At 42.3% G+C, this 21,198-nt stretch overlaps 1 protein-coding gene across 1 annotated transcript; it reads left to right on the plus strand.

Annotated features, from left to right (window-relative positions):
- The first annotated feature begins 11,821 nt into the window (after positions 1-11,821).
- Positions 11,822-20,103, plus strand: LOC127335398 (splicing factor U2AF-associated protein 2). The gene is made up of 13 exons (XM_051362055.2): positions 11,822-12,051; positions 13,554-13,682; positions 13,778-14,001; positions 16,236-16,481; positions 16,561-16,653; positions 16,789-16,827; positions 17,340-17,429; positions 17,540-17,642; positions 17,715-17,795; positions 18,197-18,273; positions 18,435-18,515; positions 19,364-19,455; positions 19,670-20,103. Exons 1-13 carry the CDS (start codon positions 11,967-11,969, stop codon positions 19,794-19,796), a joined length of 1,467 nt encoding a protein of 488 aa, XP_051218015.1. The 5' UTR covers positions 11,822-11,966; the 3' UTR covers positions 19,797-20,103.
- The last annotated feature ends 1,095 nt before the right edge of the window (positions 20,104-21,198 follow it).

Below are 21,198 nucleotides of genomic sequence, written 5' to 3' on the forward strand. Positions count from 1 at the left end.
TGAACGTCGACTACACGACACTTCACCTTTATGGGCCTAGGGGAATGCATCTTGTACTCGTTTGCCAATTGCGGGGTTGCCGGAGTGACAGAAACCTAAGCCCCCGTTGGTATATCGATGCAGGAGGGATAGCAGGATCTCAGAGTTTAAGGCAGTGGTTAGATTTATTCTTAATTACTTTCTTGTAGTTGCGGATGCTTGCAAGGGGTATAATCACAAGTATGTATTAGTCCTAGGAAGGGCGGTACATTAGCACAGGTTCACCCACACAACACTTATCAAAACAATGAAGATTAATTAGCCGTATGTAGCGAAAGCACTAGACTAAAATCCCGTGTGTCCTCGAGAACGTTTGGTCATTATAAGTAAACAAACCGGCTTGTCCTTTGTGCTAAAAAGGATTGGGCCACTCGCTGCAATTGTTACTCTCGCACTTTACTTACTCGTACTTTATTCAACTGTTACATCAAAACTCCCTGAATACTTGTCTGTGAGCATTTACAGTGAATCCTTCATCGAAACTGCTTGTCAACACCTTCTGCTCCTCGTTGGGTGATGCGTGTAGTTGACACGTCCGTTGGGAACCCCAAGAGGAAGGTGTGATGCGCACAGCGGCAAGTTTCCCTCAGTAAGAAACCAAGGTTTAATCGAACCAGTAGGAGTCAAGAAGCACGTTGAAGGTTGATGGCGGCGGGATGTAGTGCGGCGCAACACCAGAGATTCCGGCGCCAACGTGGAACCTGCACAACACAACCAAAGTACTTTGCCCCAACGAAACAGTGAGGTTGTCAATCTCACCGGCTTGCTGTAACAAAGGATTAACCGTATTGTGTGGAAGATGATTGTTTGCAGAAAACAGTAAAACAAGTATTGAAGTAGATTGTATGCGATGTAAAGAATAGGACCGGGGTCCACAGTTCACTAGAGGTGTCTCTCCCATAAGATAAAACCATGTTGGGTGAACAAATTACAGTCGGGCAATTGACAAATAGAGAGGGCATAACAATGCACATACATGTCATGATAAATATAGTGAGATTTAATTGGGCATTACGACAAAGTACATAGACCGCTATCCAGCATGCATCTATGCCTAAAAAGTCCACCTTCAGGTTATCATCCGAACCCCTTCCAGTATTAAGTTGCAAAACAACAGACAATTGCATTAAGTATGGTGCGTAATGTAATCAATAACTACATCCTTAGACATAGCATCAATGTTTTATCTCTAGTAGCAACAGCACATCCACAACCTTAGAACTTTCTGTCACTGTCCCAGATTCAATGGAGGCATGAACCCACTATCGAGCATAAATACTCCCTCTTGGAGTTAAGAGCAAAAACTTAACAGAGAGCATGCAAGATCATAAACAACACATAGGTAATAACTTGATAATTAACATAACATAGTATTCTCTATCCATCGGATCCCGACAAACACAACATATAGTATTACAGATAGATGATCTTGATCATGTTAGGCAGCTCACAAGATCCAACAATGAAGCACAATGAGGAGAAGACAACCATCTAGCTACTGCTATGGACCCATAGTCCAGGGGTGAACTACTCACTCATCACTCCGGAGGCGACCATGGCGGTGAAGAGTCCTCCGGGAGATGAATCCCCTCTCCGGCAGGGTGCCGGAGGAGATCTCCAGAATCCCCCGAGATGGGATTGGCGGCGGCGGCGTCTCAGTAAGGTTTTCCGTATCGTGGCTCTCGATACTGGGGGTTTCGCGACGGAGGCTTTAAGTAGGCGGAAGGGCAACGCAGGGGGCCACACGAGGGCCCCACACGCCAGGGCCGCGCGGCCTAGGGCTAGGCCGCGTCGCCCTGTTGTGGCGGCGCCTCGTGGCCCCACTTCCTTTCCCCCTCGGTCTTCTGGAAGCTTCGTGGCAAAATAGGACCCTGGGCGTTGATTTCGTCCAATTCCGAGAATATTTCGTTACTAGGATTTCTGAAACCAAAAACAGCAGAAAACAGCAACTGGCTCTTCGGCATCTTGTTAATAGGTTAGTTCCAGAAAATGCACGAATATGACATAAAGTGTGCATAAAACATGTAGATATCATCAATAATGTGGCATGGAACACAAGAAATTATCGATACGTCGGAGACATATCATTGGGTTCGACACTCTTACTTATCGAAGATACTACGATACACCCCCTATACTTGTGGGTGATCAAGACTATTTTCTGGCGCCGTTGCCGGGGAGTGAAGTGCTATTGGTAAGTGGAATTGGTAAGGGAAACTTCTACTGTTTGTGCTCATTTTATTTCTGCCTGCTGTCATAATTCATTATGGAGAGTTCTCCTTTTGAATGTTTATTTGGGAAATCTGCTACTACTGCAAAGGTAGTGGATGAGGCGCCAGGTAAGGAAGAGATACCATACAAAATACCTATGAAAATTATTGAACGCGTAGTGGGTAACCGTTATACAGGGGATGGAACTGTCCACCCTGGAGATCATTTACTGTTCTTGCATGAATTATGCGGTTTATTCAAGTGTGCAGGTATTGCTATGGATGAAGTGAGGAAGAAACTATTCTCTATATCGCTGTCTGGTAAAGCGGCGCATTGGTATAAATTACTGGATAATGGGGATTCTCTTGAATGGAATGATATTGTGCCCCGGTTTTATTCTAAGTTCTATCCTCCAAGTGAAATTCACAAGGATCGGAATCGCATATATAATTTTTGGCCTCATGATGGAGAGAGTATTGCCCAAGCTTGGGGGAGATTGAAGTCTTTAATGCTCAAATGCCCCATTCATGAGCTTCCTGGTAATGTTATTATTGATAATTTCTATGCAAGACTTTCTTTTGAAGACAAGACCTTGCTGGATACTTCTTGTTCTGGATCATTTACGCGCAATAAGGAAGAGTTTAAAAGGGACCTTCTTAATCGGATCCAGGAAAATACTGAAGGATGGGAGAACGACAAAGATAGAGAATCAGGTATAAATTATGATTATAAATGCATTGAAGTTTTTATGGATACTGATAAATTTCGTAATATGAGTGCTACTTATGGTCTTGATTCTCAAGTTGCTGCAAATCTTTATAAAGCTTTTGCCTCTCATTATGAATTGCCTAAGAAGAATTTTGATAAGTATCATGAACCGTATAAAGATAAAATTGATTCATCTATTAATAAATGCGTTGTAGTTGAAACTGTTGATCATGTTATTCCTGAAGCTTATATTGAAAAAACTCCTTTCCCTGCTAAAATGAAGGAGTACTCTGTTATAAATAGTGCGGTTCATAAAAGTGAAAAGAAACCTAAAGAACCTGAAGAACAAATAAAAGAAGAACCTCTTTGTTGCAATAGTTAAAGATCTTCATTTGAAAATTTGGAGGAAGGTCATATTATTTTCTGTGAAGATGCTTCTAATATTGTTTCACATCCTAATAAACCCAAGCAAGCTAGTGTTCCTATGCTATCTGTTAGAATTGGTGATCATTGCTATTATGGTTTATGTGATATTGGTGCAAGTATTAGTGCTATTCCTTATGAGCTTTACACGGAGATTATGCATGAAATTGATTCCTGTGAACTTGAAGATATTGATGTGGTCATTCAGCTGGCTAATAGAGAAACTATTTCTCCAATTGGTATTGTTCGCGATGTGGAAGTTCTATGTGGTAAGATTAAATATCCTGCTGACTTTTTGGTACTTGGTTCTGCTGCTAGTGATTATTGTCCTATCATTTTTGGTAGACCTTTTCTAAATACTTGTGGAGCTATTATAGATTGCAAGAAAGAGAAAATTTTGACTAAATTTGCTGGTGAATCTTATGAGTTTAACTTCTCTAAATTTACCAAAACTCCTTATAAAGCTGATTTGCCTAATAATGATTTTAAAATGGAACAGTGTGCATCTATTGTTCTTGTTCCTAATAATCCTTTGCAGCAACATTTGGAGAATAGCGAGAGTGAAGTTTTTAGGAAAGAAAGAGATGAGCTTGATGAAATTTTTCTTCGCCAACCTATTCTTAAGCATGATTTACCGATGGAAGATCTGGGTACAACACCGCCACCGAAGAAAGATCCTGTCTTTGATTTAAAACCTTTGCCTGATAATCTTAAATATGCTCATATTGATGATAAGAAAATATATCCTGTTATTATTAGTTCTAAGCTTACAGAGTTTGAAGAAGAAAGGCTATTGGAAATATTGAAGAAACACCGAGGTGCTATTGGCTACACTCTTGATGACTTGAAGGGGATTTCTCCCTCTATTTGCCAACACGCCATTAATATGGAAGATGATGCGAAGCCTGTTGTTGAACCTCAGCGTCGTCTAATTCCCAAGATGAAGGATGTGGTAAGAAATGAGGTATTAAGACTTCTTGAAGCTGGTATTATATATCCTATTGCTGATAGTAGATGGGTTAGTCCTGTGCATTGTGTTCCTAAGAAAGGAGGAATGACTGTTGTGCCTAATGATAATGATGAGCTCATACCTCAAAGAGTAGTTGTAGGGTATAGAATGTGCATTGATTATCGAAAAATTAATAAGGTTACTAAGAAAGATCATTACCCTTTGCCTTTTATTGATCAAATGTTAGAAAGGTTATCTAAAAATACTCATTTTTGTTTTCTTGATGGTTATTCTGGGTTTTCACAAATTGCTGTTAAAACTAAGGATCAAGAGAAAACCACTTTCACTTGTCCCTATGGAACTTATGCTTATAGACGTATGCCTTTTGGTTTATGTAATGCTCCTGCTACTTTTCAAAGATGCATGTCTGCTATTTTTCATGGCTTTTGCGAGAGTATTGTAGAGGTATTCATGGATGATTTTTCTGTCTATGGGAATTCTTTTGATAATTGCTTGCAGAACCTTGATAAAGTTTTGCAGAGATGTGAAGAAACTAACCTTGTTCTTAATTGGGAGAAATGCCACTTTATGGTTAATGAAGGAATTGTATTGGGACATAAAATTTTCGAGAGAGGTATTGAAGTTGACAGAGCTAAAGTTGAAGCAATTGAGAAGATGCCCTATCCTAGGGATGTTAAAGGTATTCGTAGTGTTCTTGGTCATGCTGGGTTTTATAGGAGGTTTATTAAAGACTTCTCCAAGATTTCAAAGCCTCTTACTAATCTTCTTCAAAAAGATGTACCTTTTGTTTTTGATGATGATTGTAAGGAAGCTTTTGAAACTCTTAAGAAAGCCTTAACAACTGCTCCTATAGTTGAACCTCCTGATTGGAATTTACCGTTTGAAATTATGTGTGATGCTAGTGATTTTGCTGTAGGCGCTGTTCTTGGACAGCGGGTAAACAAAAAATTGAATGTTATTCATTATGCTAGTAAAACTCTTGATGCTGCTCAAAGAAATTATGCTACTACTGAAAAAGAATTGTTAGCTGTAGTCTTTGCTTGTGATAAGTTTAGATCTTATATTGTTGATTCAAAAGTTACTATACATACTGATCATGCTGCAATTAGATACCTTATGCAAAAGAAAGATGCTAAGCCAAGGCTTATTAGATGGGTACTTCTGTTGCAAGAATTTGATTTACACATTGTAGATAGGAAAGGTGCTGATAATCCTGTTGCTGATAATTTGTCTAGATTGGAAAATATTGCTTATGATCCTATTCCTGTTAATGATAGTTTTACAAATGAACAATTGGCTGCAATAAAGGTGAGCTCGCGAGACAGTCCTTGGTATGCTGATTATGCTAACTTTATTGTTTCCAAGTATTTGCCTCCAACCTTTTCAGCTCAGCAAAGGAGGAAATTTTTTATGACTTGAGGCATTATTTTTGGGATGACCCACACTTATATAAAGAAGGAGTGGATGGTATTCTGCGAAGATGTGTTCCCGAATATGAACAACAAGAGATATTGAGTAAATGTCATGGTAGTGCCTATGGAGGACATCACGCCGGAGAAAGAACCGCGTAAAAGGTTCTACAATCAGGTTTTTATTGGCCAACTCTCTTCAAAGATGCAAGAAAGTTTATTTTATCTTGTGATGAATGCCAAAGGGTTGGTAATATCTCCAGACGCAATGAAATGCCTATGAATTATACTATTGTTATTGAACCGTTCGATTGTTGGGGATTTGACTTCATGGGACCTTTTCCCTCTTCGGAAGGTAACACTCATATACTTGTTGCTGTTGATTATGTTACTAAATGGGTGGAAGCCATACCTACAAAAAGTGCTGATGGTGAGACCTCTTTAAGAATGCTTTTAGATATTATTTTTCCTAGATTTGGAGTTCCTAGATATATTATGACTGATGGAGGTTCTCATTTTATTCATGGTGGTTTTAGAAAAACTCTTGCTAAATATGGTATTAATCATAGAATTGCTTCTGCTTATCATCCTCAAACTAGTGGGCAAGTAGAATTATCAAATAGAGAGATTAAATCTATCTTGGAAAAGACTGTTAATAAAACTAGAAAGAATTGGGCTAGTAAATTGAAGGATGCACTATGGGCTTATAGAACTGCTTATAAAAATCCCATGGGAATGTCACCTTATAAAATGGTCTATGGGAAAGCTTGTCATTTACCTTTAGAACTAGAGCACAAAGCTTATTGGGCTGTTAGAGAATTAAATAAAGATCCTAAACTTGCCGGTAATAAGAGGTTGTTGCAATTAAGTTCTTTAGATGAATGGAGAAGTGAAGCCTATGAAAACGCTAAACTCTTTAAAGAGAATGTTAAGAAATGGCATGATAGAAGGATTATCAAAAGAGAATTTAATATTGGGGATAAAGTCATATTGTATCGGTCTCGTCTCAGATTCTTTGCAGGGAAATTACTCTCGAAATGGGAAGGACCATATGTTGTTGAGGAGGTGTATCGTTCAGGAGCAATTAAAATTAGCTCTCTCCAAGGCAATGCCACGCAAGTGGTGAATGGACAAAGACTCAAGCATTATATCTCAGGTGATTCTTATAATGTTGATGTTGATATTATTCGAGTGGAAACACCGGAAGCTTTCATCAAAGGACAAATTGACAGTCCGCCAGAACTCGACTTTGAATAGGTAACAGTACTGGTAATGAAAAGTTCGCAATTTACTTTCCGAACAATGTTTTTGCTGTTTTTGGAAAATATGAAAAATTACGAGATCGAAACGGAGTGGAGGAGACGCATGAGGGCGTGCCCCCATAGGCCGGCGCGGGCCCCAGCCAGGCCGCGCCGCCCTATGTGCTGGCCGCCTCGTCGCCCCTTTCCGACTCTGGTTCGACCTGGTACTTTCCTTTTGTCGTGAAAATTTCCGCTATATAATCTCCCGGACCCCTGGAGGTCCGTATATCGTTTTCTCGACGTGTTTTGTTTCGAGCTGTTTCTGCCAGGATCTGTTTTCAATCTAGGAGCACCATGGCCTCCAACAACAAGGGCAAGGGGCTTTCGGAGAAAGAAGTGAAAAGGGTGTCATCGAGACAAGAGCAACAAGCCGTTGGGAGTAAGCAAATCTTGGTGGGATCTGTTGACGCTCGACGTTCTTTTTCTCATAACTTGCAGGGACCCTTACCACCCTCTCTTAGCCTCGACTCTTTGCCTGTGTTGGAAGAAGCTCCACGGACTACCGATGAGTTTTGTGATCAATACCGGGCTCTAAGAAGAGAAGTGGAGATACTCCAGGAGGAGAATTACCATCTCCGTAGAATGCTGGAATACTACTCGATTCCCATCACAAGGTCATCATCGCCAACTTCAGATAACAATGAATCTCTTCGAGTCTTAGTGCAGAATTGCCAAGCTGAGAAACTGAAGCTGAAGGAGATCTGTAAGAAGCGCGGGAGGAGTTCATCATCACCATCGCCGAAGGAGTAATTCATCATCGGTATTGGCATCCCCTTGGTTTGTCCAAGCTTGGGGGAGTGCCGCGGTATCACATCATCACTATCTTTTACTTTTTACTGTCAAGTAGTGTCATATCATGAGTAGGGAAGTTATCATATAAGATGGGTTGCAGTTTGGAAGTATCTCTCCTTTAGTTAGTCGTCTATGTATCCCTTGGTGTGAGTTATCGTTATGGAATATTAATGAGAAGTCTTATCATTTACATATTGCACATCTTATTTTAGTTTGCAATCTCTATTATATGATTGATCTTGTTATTAGTATTGGTATCACTTTGGGAGCATTGAATAAGTCTATTTGGTTTTGGCAAACTTAGCATTGGTCAATAGCAACAACACTTTGAGGTTTAAGTAGAAAAGAGGAATACATGTAGTTGTTCATTGTCTTTCTTTCTTGTTAGCTCATAGCTTATTATTCTGAAGTTAAAATTGTTTGTGCTTGCAAGGAAGATGCATGATTGTTTCTATCACATGTATATTTGTTTGTTTCCTTCAACTCTTATGCTTGCTAATTAACCTTGCTAGCCAAAGACCTGTACTGAGAGGGAATACTTCTCGTGCATCCAAACCTTAACCCAAACCTATGCCATTTGTGTCCACCATATCTACCTACTACATGGTATTTTCTGCCATTCCAAGTAAATACTTCGTGTGCTACCTTTAAACAATTCAAAATTTACTATCTCTTATTTGTGTCAATGTTTTATAGCTCATGAGGAAGTATGTGGTGTTTTATCTTTCAATCTTGTTGGGCAACTTTCACCAATGGACTAGTGGCTTCATCCGCTTATCCAATAATTTTGCAAAAAGAGCTGGCAATGGGATTCCCAGTCCCGAATTAATTAAACTAAATAGACACTCCTCCATGGTATGTGATTGATGGACGGCACCCGAAGGATTCGGTTAGCCATGGCTTGTGTAAGCAAAGGTTGGGGGGAGTGTCATCATAACAAAACTAAAATAAAAAGGCGCTCCTTCATGGTATGAGATTGTTGGCAGGCACCCGAGGATTCGGTTAGCCATGGTTTGTGAAAGAAAGGTTGGAAGGAGTGCTACACAAATAAAAATAAAATGGGAGCCGCTCTTTGAAGGTTTGTCTGGCAAGGGGGTTAGAGTACCCGCTACCAGTTGTTGACAACAACAAACACCTCTCGAAATGTTACTTTCATTCTCTCTATATGATTTCAAAACTGAAAAAGCTCTAGCACATGATTTAATCCCTGCTTCCCTCTGCGAAGGGCCTGTCTTTTACTTTATGTTGAGTCAGTAAACCTATTTCCCTCCATCTCAAGCAAGCATTTGAGTAGTTGTGATCAAACCATTATATTGTGATTTGCTTTATCATGTCTTTTATTTTTCCTTGTTTATGTACAAGTTTTATCTGAATGAATATAGCTTTGCAAGTTATCAATGATCATGAGGAGACTATTATGATTGAGTATGCAAGTTGTGCCATATAAACTGTAACATGAGAGCGCTGCTCAATAGATAAATATAACCTGTTAATTGTTCTCTGACCAAGAACGAAGTTTGCCATCACCAACTATGATTTCTTATGCACCTTTATTTGTGATTACCTTATACTTGTTTCAAGTTGAGTTATATGAGGAAGTTGTTTACTAGAATGTCTTGTGTGAATGAATATGATGCTTCTTGTCCGTATTTTATTGATCGACTCTTCACTCCATAAACATGTGGTCCTGTTTACCGAGTTCAGTTTCGCTTGGGGACAAGCAAAGTCTAACCTTGGGGGGGTTGATACGTCCAATTTGCATCACTATTTTATATCATAATTTGCTGTTATTCATTGATATATTTCATATTTGGACATAATACTTATGTTATTTCATCTATTTTGCATGTTTCATGATCATTGGAGGACCGAGCACCGGAGCCAGGATTCTGCTGGAAAAAGCACCGTCAGAACGCAATATTCCGAAAGATCAACTGTTGAAGGAAATTATACCAAAAATCCTATTTTTCCAGATGACGAAGGAAGCCAGAAGGGGGAGCCAAGGGGACCCAAGGTGGGCCCAGACCATAGGCCGGCGCAGCCCATGGCCTGGCCGCGCCGCCTAGTGAGGAGGGGGGCCCACAGCCCCTCTCGCCTCCTTTTCTTCGCGAAATCCTTCGTCCCGAAGACCTAAGCCACAGAGGGTACCTCGCGAAGAGTTCTGACCGCCTCTGAGGGGCGGAGGACACCAGAGAGAAAAGAGCTCTCCGGCGGGCTGAGATCCGCCGGGGAAATTCCCTCTGGGAGGGGGAAATCGACGCCATCGTCACCGCCATCAAGTTGGACATCATCTCCATCACCATCATCATCATCTCCACCATCATCACCGCCGTCTCCACCGCTGGACATCGTCACCGCCGTAGCAATTTGGGTTTGATCTTGATTGTTTGATAGGGGAAACTCTCCCGATATTGATTTCTACTTGTTATTGATGCTATTGGGTGAAACCGTTGAACCAATGTTTATGTTCAGATTGTTATTTGTCATCATATCACCTCTGATCATGTTCCATATGATGTCTCGTGAGTAGTTCGTTTAGTTCTTGAGGACATGGGTGAAGTCTAAATGTTAGTAGTGAAGTATGGTTGAGTAATATTCAATGTTATGATATTTAAGTTGTGGTGTTATTCTTCTAGTGGTGTCGTGTGAACGTCGACTACACGACACTTCACCTTTATGAGCCTAGGGGAATGCATCTTGTACTCGTTTGCCAATTGCGGGGTTGCCGGAGTGACAGAAACCTAAGCCCCCGTTGGTATATCGATGCAGGAGGGATAGCAGGATCTCAGAGTTTAAGGCTGTGGTTAGATTTATTCTTAATTACTTTCTTGTAGTTGCGGATGCTTGCAAGGGGTATAATCACAAGTATGTATTAGTCCTAGGAAGGGCGGTACATTAGCACAGGTTCACCCACACAACACTTATCAAAACAATGAAGATTAATTAGCCGTATGTAGCGAAAGCACTAGACTAAAATCCCGTGTGTCCTCGAGAACGTTTGGTCATTATAAGTAAACAAACCGGCTTGTCCTTTGTGCTAAAAAGGATTGGGCCACTCGCTGCAATTGTTACTCTCGCACTTTACTTACTCGTACTTTATTCAACTGTTACATCAAAACTCCCTGAATACTTGTCTGTGAGCATTTACAGTGAATTCTTCATCGAAACTGCTTGTCAACACCTTCTGCTCCTCGTTGGGTTCGACACTCTTACTTATCGAAGATACTACGATACACCCCCCTATACTTGTGGGTCATCACTCGCAAGGATGTTGAGCGGGCTTTTGGTGTACTCCAGCAACATTTTCTCCTATCAGGTACCCTGCTCTCACTTGGTCGGAGTCGCCGGTATGGGGGATGCCGGTGTGGGACGGTCGTCCCTATAGTTCGGGAGGATGTGTCGACGTCGCCCATACCCTTGTGACGGCGCCCGTCGGCGTCTATTTGGCAGCCGCCGATGAAGATGCTCTTAGGTTATAAACTTCTAATCAAGTATAAACTCAACCGTTTTGGTTTACATTAATGGAAACTTCAAATGGAGGAGGTCGAGCTGCACGGTAGCCATTTATTTATTTTAAATTTTAAAAAATGAATTTACAAAAAATCCAAGAAAAAATGGATGTAGTCATCAATGGTATATAATACAAGTGTGCCAAATATCAATGCAAAATCTTTGTACTTTAGCCACCTCAGACAAAATGTTAAATCTAGTTTCTAGACATTAGGTCAGGGAATACAAAGGCCACCAGAAAAATGATTTCATCTTGTTGCTGCAACAAACGGATTTCAAGGAAACCGGTACATATCGTCAGGAAGATGCATGATTTCATTTTGTCACGTTCGCTGCTTTTGTTTCTTCTGAACATTTCTCACGCGACTATTCATTCGTAGGATATATCTGCAGGTGTATGGTCTGGACCGACTTTGATCGTGAAACTCTCTAGATCGGACGGTCAGCGGTTTCTCTGCCCGACCCAGGTCTGGACGGACCTCTCTGGAAACCCCAGCCCCCAAAATCTTCCCCTCCTACCGGCGGTCGCTTGACGAGAGCGATTTCCGTGTCGCCGCCGGCGACGAGACCGGACAGCCTCCGCTCCTCGCGCGCGGGGCGTCCATGGATAGCGCCGGCCAGCCGGGCTGGTACGTGCTCGGCCCGACCCAGGAGCACGTCGGCCCCTACACGCTCACCGAGCTGCGAGGTACCTCTTTACCCCCTCCCCCACTTTCCACCCAATCTGTTCCATGTATCGATTAGTGCGAATGAGGACGCAGCTAGGTTACAGCCTCAGCCTGAATCCTCGCAGAAACCTGAACTTCGCGCGTGGCCATGCTGCAGCCCACAAAGGGTCCCACTAGTTTGCGTTTTGGGGGCTCTGTTTGTGGTGACCTGAATCCCAGGATCAGGTCTTTGTTCGGTCGGGCCATCTGGGCGTGTTACCCAAACTTGGCGATTTCCCTTTGCAACCAGTAAATTGATGTTTAAATGGATTTGAGAATTACTGCTAGCAGCTGACGGCAACAGTTTGAATTTGCATTACGAGGCAAGCTTAGATTGGGCTATTTGATAAAACGCCCCACTTTACTTTGCCATTCGCCCCAAACGGCGCATTACTTTGGCGTAGCTCAAATACCCTGTTTTACTTTGGCCATTTTCTGAAATGCCCTACTTTGAATTTAACAGGTTTGACAGCATTTCCGTAGAAACCAAATTAATCGATGGCAGAAATTGCATATTTGAAATGAGTAGATGCAAATAAACAATGAGTCATAGCCAAATGAGCACAAATTGACGGCTTTGGTTGCATCACAAAAGGAGCACAAATCATGTTTTTTAGCGAGTTAGCATCTCACAAACTGGAGTCCAGCATTAGCACATAGCATAAGTATTTTAGTGAGTCCACAGCTCACAAATAACCAACAGCAACGTCCAGAACTTGCCAGAGCTAGTTCCTTTTCTTCTTCCTTGGTGTCATTTCCTTCGGAGCAATCTTCTCGACGTCTCTTGGTGGCGACACCACATGCTCTAGTGCTGCATTTTTTCTTGAGATATAGGAGCATCCATGTTACCATCTTCTATTGTTTCAGTCTCAATAGTGGACCAGAACACAATGGGTAGATGATTTGCATTCACATCACTAGAATCGCCCTGCCTAAGTCGTCATCATTTTGTAAACAACTAGAAATTTCAGCATTTGAGATGATACTACATTGGCTAGCAGCACTTGGTGGTATGTTAGCTAAGTCCACTACTTCAGCGAGAATAAAGAGTTGTTTTGATTCCCATCTGTCCATAAATGCAACAAGCAACTCGCTGGCATTTTGGATCATACTATCAACCCCTCCTAAAGTCTTGTCTTTGCAGAAAAGGTGCACATCCTGACATGGGCCATAGGAAATAGACTCTCTCAGTATGTATTTTAGCTTCTCCAGTGTCATCCCTCTAATGTTAACCTGCTGCTAGACCACATCTTGCTTTGTACAATGGAGCAAATGGCAAAGTAAAGTGGAGCATTTTATCAAATGGCCTGCCTAGATTGTATTTGACATGTTACATTGATGCTCAATTCATGTTGTCAAGTTGGTTGCTTGTGCTGTGGTTGTGTATTGTTTCAGAATCACAGTTAGCCTCATTACTTTCTGAAAATCTATGTGTCCTGTTTGCAGTTTGGTTTGTGTTTGAGTAACTTGTGTCCCTTTACAGAACATTTTGCTAATGGGTACCTCAACGAGAGCACAATGCTCTGGGCAGAGGGGAGGAGTGAATGGATGCCGCTGTCTTCGGTTCCGGAGGTTCATTCTGGGGTCACAAAGAAAGATCAGCCTGAACAAGGTTAATGTTGTATACATTCTCTTTAAAGCAATATATTCAATATGGTTCACTCCAAGTGGTATCTTGATGTTCTTTCAAACGGCCTTTTGCTCCAGAAACTGAAGATGATTTCGAGAAATTCCAGAAGGAGCTTATAGAAGCTGAGTCAGAGGTGGAAGCGTTGAAAGACAAGACTGCAGATCATGACGTAAACATACAGCTTGCCGTTGATGATCCTGATGAGCGACCAACATCCCCACCAGATGGCGTGGAAGAATTTACTGACGATGATGGCACCATCTACAAGTGGGATCGCACCCTGAGGGCAATGGTTCCTCAAGTAAGTGTTGCTTTCCTGTCGCTAGGCTTTATAGCTAACCATCATCAGATGATTTTTTTGGGTATTCTCTATTCAGGATTTTAGGTCACTCGACCGTAATCACAGTGAAACAAGTACTAACCATCTCGGCTACATGATTTACTGATGTTATTTATCAGTGTTATTAAATTAAGCCCTCGTAAGTGCACGCCTAGGCGCCGAGTGAAGGCAAACCGCGTAGCGCTTAACTGTTCGCTTAATTGTGCTTAGCGCTTCAGACAAGGGACCACTTGCTCAGCGCCTAGTGCTTAATAGAACCTTGGTTATTATAGGGCTTTTTAGCTTGGAAATTTTAATGCATGGCATTTGGCACTTTACTCTTTTCTGTTGAGGTGAAGTTGCTGATGGGATTGTGCCATGTAAAATTTTACTCTGGCAAGGAATGTTGGTGCAAGTTTTTTCTTTCTGAAACAGCCTTCCAGACAGAATATATTAATCAATGCGGATTTCCTACCTACGATGGTAGCTGCGCATGCGATTAGGATCGTCCGATATTGTTTCGCGATCTGTACTACCGTTAACATCTGTTAGCCCTTTTGGCCGCTGTTGCCTGTTGATGTCAGCAAAAGCAGCCGTGCCCGTTTCATATGTACGAAAAAGAGAACTGGGCCCCATTCGTTTCAACGAAAAGAATGCGGACAATCCTTCCCCTGGCGGGCTGCACAAAGAATGCAGAAAACTTTTCCCCCTGGCAGCCCCGCAGCTCACACCCAGTGCACCACCGGTGGTGCCATCCCGGACCCCTGTGCACCCTGGCTCCTTCCCCCGCCACCCGTACATCACTGACAGCGCATCTCCACGTCCCCACACACCACAGGACCTCCTCCCCCCCCCCCTGCCTCTTGGTGAGCTGTGGGATGCAGTGCAGGTGGCCATGCATCTCGGGGACACCTGCCGCGGCGCCTGGGCACACCCGTGGCGGAGGATGGAGGCCAGCGGCTGCTGAGCCTGAGGTAGAGTAGGGCACTGTGGCTGTTGCAGGTAGTCGTGCCGGCGGCACGGATAAAGCCCAGGGCCGCGCGCATGACTGGCCGTGGTGGCGTGTGGGGTAGCAGGACGTGGTCGGCCTTGGTGCGTGGTTGGGGCTGCGCATTGGGGTCGGTGTTCGGTGTGGAAAGCCAGGTCGATGGGAGTTCCAGTGTGGGGTGGGTGGAGCGGGAAAAGTGGGGTTGGTGCGGGAGGAAAGAAAAAAAAAGGGACTCGGCGGGTTAACGACGTCAGTTTAGATGTAGGGTGAGAAATGCTCTATAGTCTGATCCATCGGCTGGATGGGGGTGCATAGCTACCCAGGTGGGTAGCCCACTATTTCCCATATATATATACCCTTTGTACACGCAACTTTACTGAATTGAAGTCACTGGAGCTGATTTATCAACGAATCAACCTCGAGAAAAATGTTCTCTACAGGGTTTTCTGATCTTTCATAGTGGAACGGTAGCTATTGAACAACTCAGTGTTGAATCAGAATCCGCTAATCAGAAACACTACCAAGTTTTACTCTTACAAACCAACTCCGGAATCTAATTGTATGTTCGAATCAGTGTGACCCTTCACAGCTTGATGAGCAACATCCACCAGATAGCGTAGTATGACCATAGTTTTTCTCTCTCCAATAGCCCTCAATAGAAGGTTGCTCAGAGATGTCTTGTAGTTGTGGTGGCTCCTCAAATATAATGCACATTATCCAAAGTTCAGTAAGATTTACCCGAAGTTCTGTGAATTGTGTGCTTCGGCAGTCTCTTATCAGTTTTAAAATTTCCATAAAATCTACCCTTCTATAAACAACCTTACGGAAATCAGAATTTTATCAAGTTCATGGCACACTTTCTCGCAATATATCATTCCTCATCATACTCCCTTGGAATGTACCTATTTTTCACAGGCAGTTGTACCGGAAATTATTTCTAACGTTACATGAAAGTTTTGTTACTGAAAAAGTTACTATATTTTGTTTTAAGTAATATTACTCCAAACAGTAGTTCAGCTGATTAATTTAGATTCCATTAGTTATTAGTTGTGTTAATTGTTGTCAATGCCTTCTCCTGTAGTCCTAGGCGATATCTTTGTAAGATTCTGCTTATATTGCACCCGCTGTTCTTCATTTGAGGAGAAGTTAATTACCTTATTCGTCATGTTTAACTTTCATAATTATCAGTGTTTATCAGCTAACCTTTTTTGCGGTGTACCTTCTACAGAACGATGTATCGGGTAAAACGGAAGGCTATAAGGAGAATGATGTATCAGGTAAAGAGGATGATTATGGACTTGAAGAAATGACTTTTGCAGTTGAGGAAGAAGTACTTCAACCACCAGAAATTCCTGTTTCCTCCACATTAGATGAAAACAATGCTTTAACTGAAAAACAAAACAAAGAACCAGAGAAGGTAGAAAATAGACAACAAAAGAAGCGAAAGTCTAAAGAGAAGCCAGCTGAAAAGAAGGTACAGTTCTCAAGTTATTCAAGGGATTTATTGATAACTTCCGCATGAACTAATTCTTTCGAACGCTGTTCTTGGGTAGGAAGCTGACAAACCTCCAGAAGCTTGGTTTGAACTCAAAGTTAACACAAATGTCTATGTTACTGGCTTGCCTGATGATGTAACAGCCGAGGAGGTAATTTACTTATAACTCCAAAATCTGAGGCTACTCTTCATTATTCCTTTTAGAAATACCATTTTCAACACGGACTGTTTAGCACATTTATAACAATAGAAAAACTACTGTTCTCATAATGGATTTCTGTTGCAGATTGTAGAGGTATTTTCCAAGTGTGGAATTATAAAGGAGGTACGCAATATTCTTCTGTCTTGCAGAGACCATTTAAACTTGATGCAGACTTATTTATTCAGTATTTTAAGCTTGATGATATTTGTATTCTTCCCTATGGAAAAACTTGGTTTTATCATTACTTGGTACCTTGACTCGTTCTTCTTGATTGCCATTTGTGTATGTAACTACTGTGGCACAGTTTGACTCTTGATTTGTTCACGCCAGGGCTGTTCATTTCTGTGTTAGGCGAGCACAACTGTAAATATAAAATCTAGTGTATTCCAGCTGTCTGAACTTGTTGCGTATTGATGACTGTTAGACATTGTCATATTGGAGAATTTAACTGTAGATTATCTTTGGATGGATATCCTAATAATTTTAAGAGAAGGTCAGTTTTGAAATGAAACTGAACATGAGATACCTGTTTGCTGTTATATTTAGATAGCAATGGCTCTCTGTCTTATTCATAAACGATATTCTGGTCCTGAACTTCAGAGGACTGATCCACTTCAAAATATTTGATGCTATAGGATCCAGGGACGAGGAATCCCCGGGTGAAAATCTATACTGACAAGGAAACAGGCAGAAAAAAGGGTGATGCTTTAGTGACCTATCTAAAGGTATTGCCGTTTGAAACTTATCAGACTCTGACTGATCTTACTAGTTACTATTGGAAGATCTGCATATTTATTTTATATTTTTGTGTAAGTTTTTTCTTTCAATGATTCAGGAGCCTTCTGTACCTTTAGCAATTCAGCTATTGGATGGGACATCATTCCGTCCTGGTGGTAAGACCCTAATGTCCGTAAGTGTGGCCGAATTTCAGCAGAGAGGTAAGTTCCACGATTTATTAAAACCACACAAACTACACAAATATATCACTGATGTGTTTGCATCTGCATCAGGTGAGGTTTTCGTGGCCAAGAAGGCAGATAAGCAAAAGAAAAAGAAAGGCAAGAAGGTCGAAGATAAGATGTTAGGATGGGGTAATTTCTATCTTGGTTTGCAAGTATTTTTATTACGACGGATTTAAATGTGTCATGTGTTCCTTAAGAATTTACGCAGCCATGAGTTTCATTTGCTCTAGTGTAGGTGCACCGAACCGTAGGCCATGTTTCATGCTAGTTACATGTAGCAATATGTTATGAGAACCATGAAGGTATTGGCACCTTTAGAAACAGATACAACTTCTGAATCTTCTCCTACTAGTAAAATATCTCTAAAAGCATCAAGTTGCAGAAACTATTCATGTACACAGAGTGTTTGCTACATAATGACATTTGTCGATGAGTTTTTTTTTCATTGATCATTATTATCTGCTGTCTCAAGCAAAATAGCTCATTAAAACTTCAACAACTTATTCTCCTGACCATTTTTCTGTTTATAGGTGGACATGATGATAAGAAGGTGATGATTCCTACTCAGGTGATTTTGCGGAATATGTTCGCTCCTGCTGAATTGAGAGTAAGTAGCTGAGTATGCTTGCATATACAAAAATAATGTTCTCATTTCATATGGAACAACAATACACTGTTTCAGATTACTTGGCTTCTGTTCATACTTTATAGCAATTTTTTTTTTTGCTCATGTCAGTTGTATTAATGGAGAAGTTCCTGATCATGCAGGAGAATGATGCTCTTCTTCCCGAGCTTGAGGTGGATGTTAGAGAAGAATGCGTGAAATTTGGTCCGGTTGACAATGTCAAGGTAATTATTAATTTCACTCGTATACTCTTTGTTTGCCATAATTGGAAAATCACAACCCGTAGACTAGTTGAGAACACGCCCAGGAATCAGTGTGGACGAATGACTGATGACTCTTCTGCAGTAGTTCAGATACTTGCCAGACTGTCTTTTAGCTGTATTTCTCCATAATCATGTAGAGTCTTGATATAATCCAAACCATATGGAGTGAAAAGTTCCTGGCTGTTAGCTTGTTACCTCTGGAGATGTTCTGAGTGCTGACTACTTTTGGAGTTTAGCCTGCCTAAGCACTGTGACTAACGGACATACCGGGCAAAAGCTGGCCATACTTATGCTCTCATGTGAGAAGGTGTTACTTAGGCTGGAAAAGGCAAACAGAATATTCAGCGAAGTGTGCTAAGCAACAAAGGTCTTCAATAAGTATGGGCCGGTGTGTTACAATTTCATAGGATTTCATGGCAGCAAGTTTAAACTGTAGCCAACAAATTGAATATCCACATGCACATACTGAGTATTAAAACCAGTCAGGGCTGTGCTCTGTAGGCTTGCTGTTACCAGTTTCAGTTACTTCTTCCTATCATTTGCTGGTCTTTGTAGCCTTTTCTCTTGCAACCCATAAGTTTAGCCTCCCCCTGTAGGTCTTTCAATACACATTAAGGCTCTATTTGTCGTTGCTGAGCTGTGATGTCCTGTGATTATTCATAATCTTCTCTAGAAAATTAGCCACAAAAATAGGCAAAAGCGGGTCAAACAAACACTAAAATAGCGAGCAAACTCGCCCTAGCTACTAGGGTTTCTTGTTTATTTGTCTCTTTTCCAGCTCACCACTTTTTGTTTACATGCTGTTGCAGGTCTGTGAAAATCACCCACAAGGAGTTATATTGGTAAAATTCAAAGACCGGAAAGATGGCCTCAAATGCATAGGGGCGATGAACGGAAGATGGTAGGTTTTAACATAAATCCCTCTGCCATTCTTTTCCCTTGCTTGCTGATGGGTGTTTTAAGCATTAGTAAAATAAAGTTAGGTTTACTCTGCATCTTGATTTTTTTCAAAACCCTCAGCGAGCTTATCGGCAACTGTTAGAAAAAAGAAGAAGCAAACAAACAGTTTGGAGAAGGGAAAATCTTTCTTACGGTGTATATTTCTTGCTGTGCAGGTTTGGTGGGAGGCAGGTAGAAGCGAGCGAAGATGATGGTACAATCAAACATGCTCTGATACGTGACTATGATGGCGAGGTGTCAAGGCTGGATCGGTTTGGAGAAGAGCTAGAGGAATCCACGTAGGGAGTCTCTCGTCATTTGGCAGTTTAGGACTGTTCTGTAGGCGATAGCGTGAAATTACAACAACGACAAAACAAAACAAGAGCAGTTGGGTCATCTGTTCACCCGATTAATCTTAGCAAGACTGCTTCTGGATTAGCTTTAAGCAGCGGAGCCAAAAATTGTTAACAGTGGTCAGCAGCTAAACTGTCTTAATGTACATTACAGAGGTTGGGCCCTTTTTCCGTGTGCAATCTGGTACTCTGATTGACATACAACCAAACCATTGATACGATACTCTTTTTTTTAATATATGTCAGCTGTTATGATACTGGATACCTGTCTGCTCAGAAAATTGTTACTGCCATAATTTTATTGTCCTTGATCCCTGGACGATGGGTGTATGTAGGAGAGTCGCATATCTTCCTCAGTCACCTGAACAAAAATACGGCAGAACGTTGTCAAGCTGTGTGCAGAAATATGCAAAAGGCAAAGGAAAAAAGCCGATGGCCGATGTTGTAGAAAAAGTGATGCAGCGAAATGCACCGACTCTTGGCACTGGCAGCACCGGAACCTGAAGCGAGCCGGTGAAGAGAATGTAGCGGGAGGCTCTCATCCCCCCCCCCCCCCCCCCCCACCCAGCTACAGTTCTTGGTCTCCCTCCTCCACATACCGGGCCGATCCAAGGCCTCTCCGCCGGAATAGCCGGCCGGAGCAGGTTGCGGTGACGCGCCGGAGTAGTTAGGGTAGGTTTTCCTTTAGGGTTCTTGTAGATTTCCGGCTCTATGTCGTGTTCTGGGTGTATGCCTCGTAGTGGTGGTGGTGGCCTGGATGGACGCTAGATCCAGGGCCTTGTAGGGCTACTCCTGCTGCTGCTCGTGCTCCTATGGTTGGAGAACAACGGAAGGAGGAGCAGAGCCACCCTCCTCAATAAATCGGCGGTGGATCTCTGCTAGCGCTGTGGAGGCTAAGATGAGATCTTTCTCCTGGCCGGCCGCGGCGGCGAGGAGGAGAAAGACGAGATCTTGGTGTTTCTTGTTGCGGCCCTTCTCTCGGCCGGCCTTGGAGGCGAGGGAGAGCGGGGAAGCGGAAGACCTCTCTCTGCTCCGACAAGATCCAGGTTCGTCCAGCTCTGCTGTTGGATGGGGTCGATCTGTGTCTTCTTCCTCTCTCTGTCTCGCCATGGAGGTACTAGGAGGAGAGGAGAAGTTGTTGCGGTCTGCTGCCTGAAGGGTGCTATCTTCTCGAGCTCAACCACACAAGAGCCATCTGGGCTCCTGTGATCTTCTGCCGGCAAGGCGGCGAAATTACAACCTCCACGACAGAGGTCTTCTTCGAGTCAGCGGCTGGAGCTCGGCTTCGACTCTTCGTCGGAAATGGAGCTATCGAGCATACTGCTCCGGTTCCTCGGCGGCGACGCCTTGAG

Source organism: Lolium perenne, chromosome 2 (genome assembly GCF_019359855.2).
Source record: "Lolium perenne isolate Kyuss_39 chromosome 2, Kyuss_2.0, whole genome shotgun sequence".
Lineage (NCBI taxonomy): Eukaryota > Viridiplantae > Streptophyta > Magnoliopsida > Poales > Poaceae > Lolium > Lolium perenne.

Coding starts and splice junctions, on each gene's coding strand:
- LOC127335398 (XM_051362055.2), top strand. CDS start 11,967: ATGGATAGCGCCGGCCAGCCGGGCTGGTACGTGCTCGGCCCGACCCAG. Junction 12,052..13,553: donor CACGCTCACCGAGCTGCGAG/GTACCTCTTTAC, acceptor GTCCCTTTACAG/AACATTTTGCTAATGGGTAC. Junction 19,456..19,669: donor GGGGCGATGAACGGAAGATG/GTAGGTTTTAAC, acceptor CTTGCTGTGCAG/GTTTGGTGGGAGGCAGGTAG.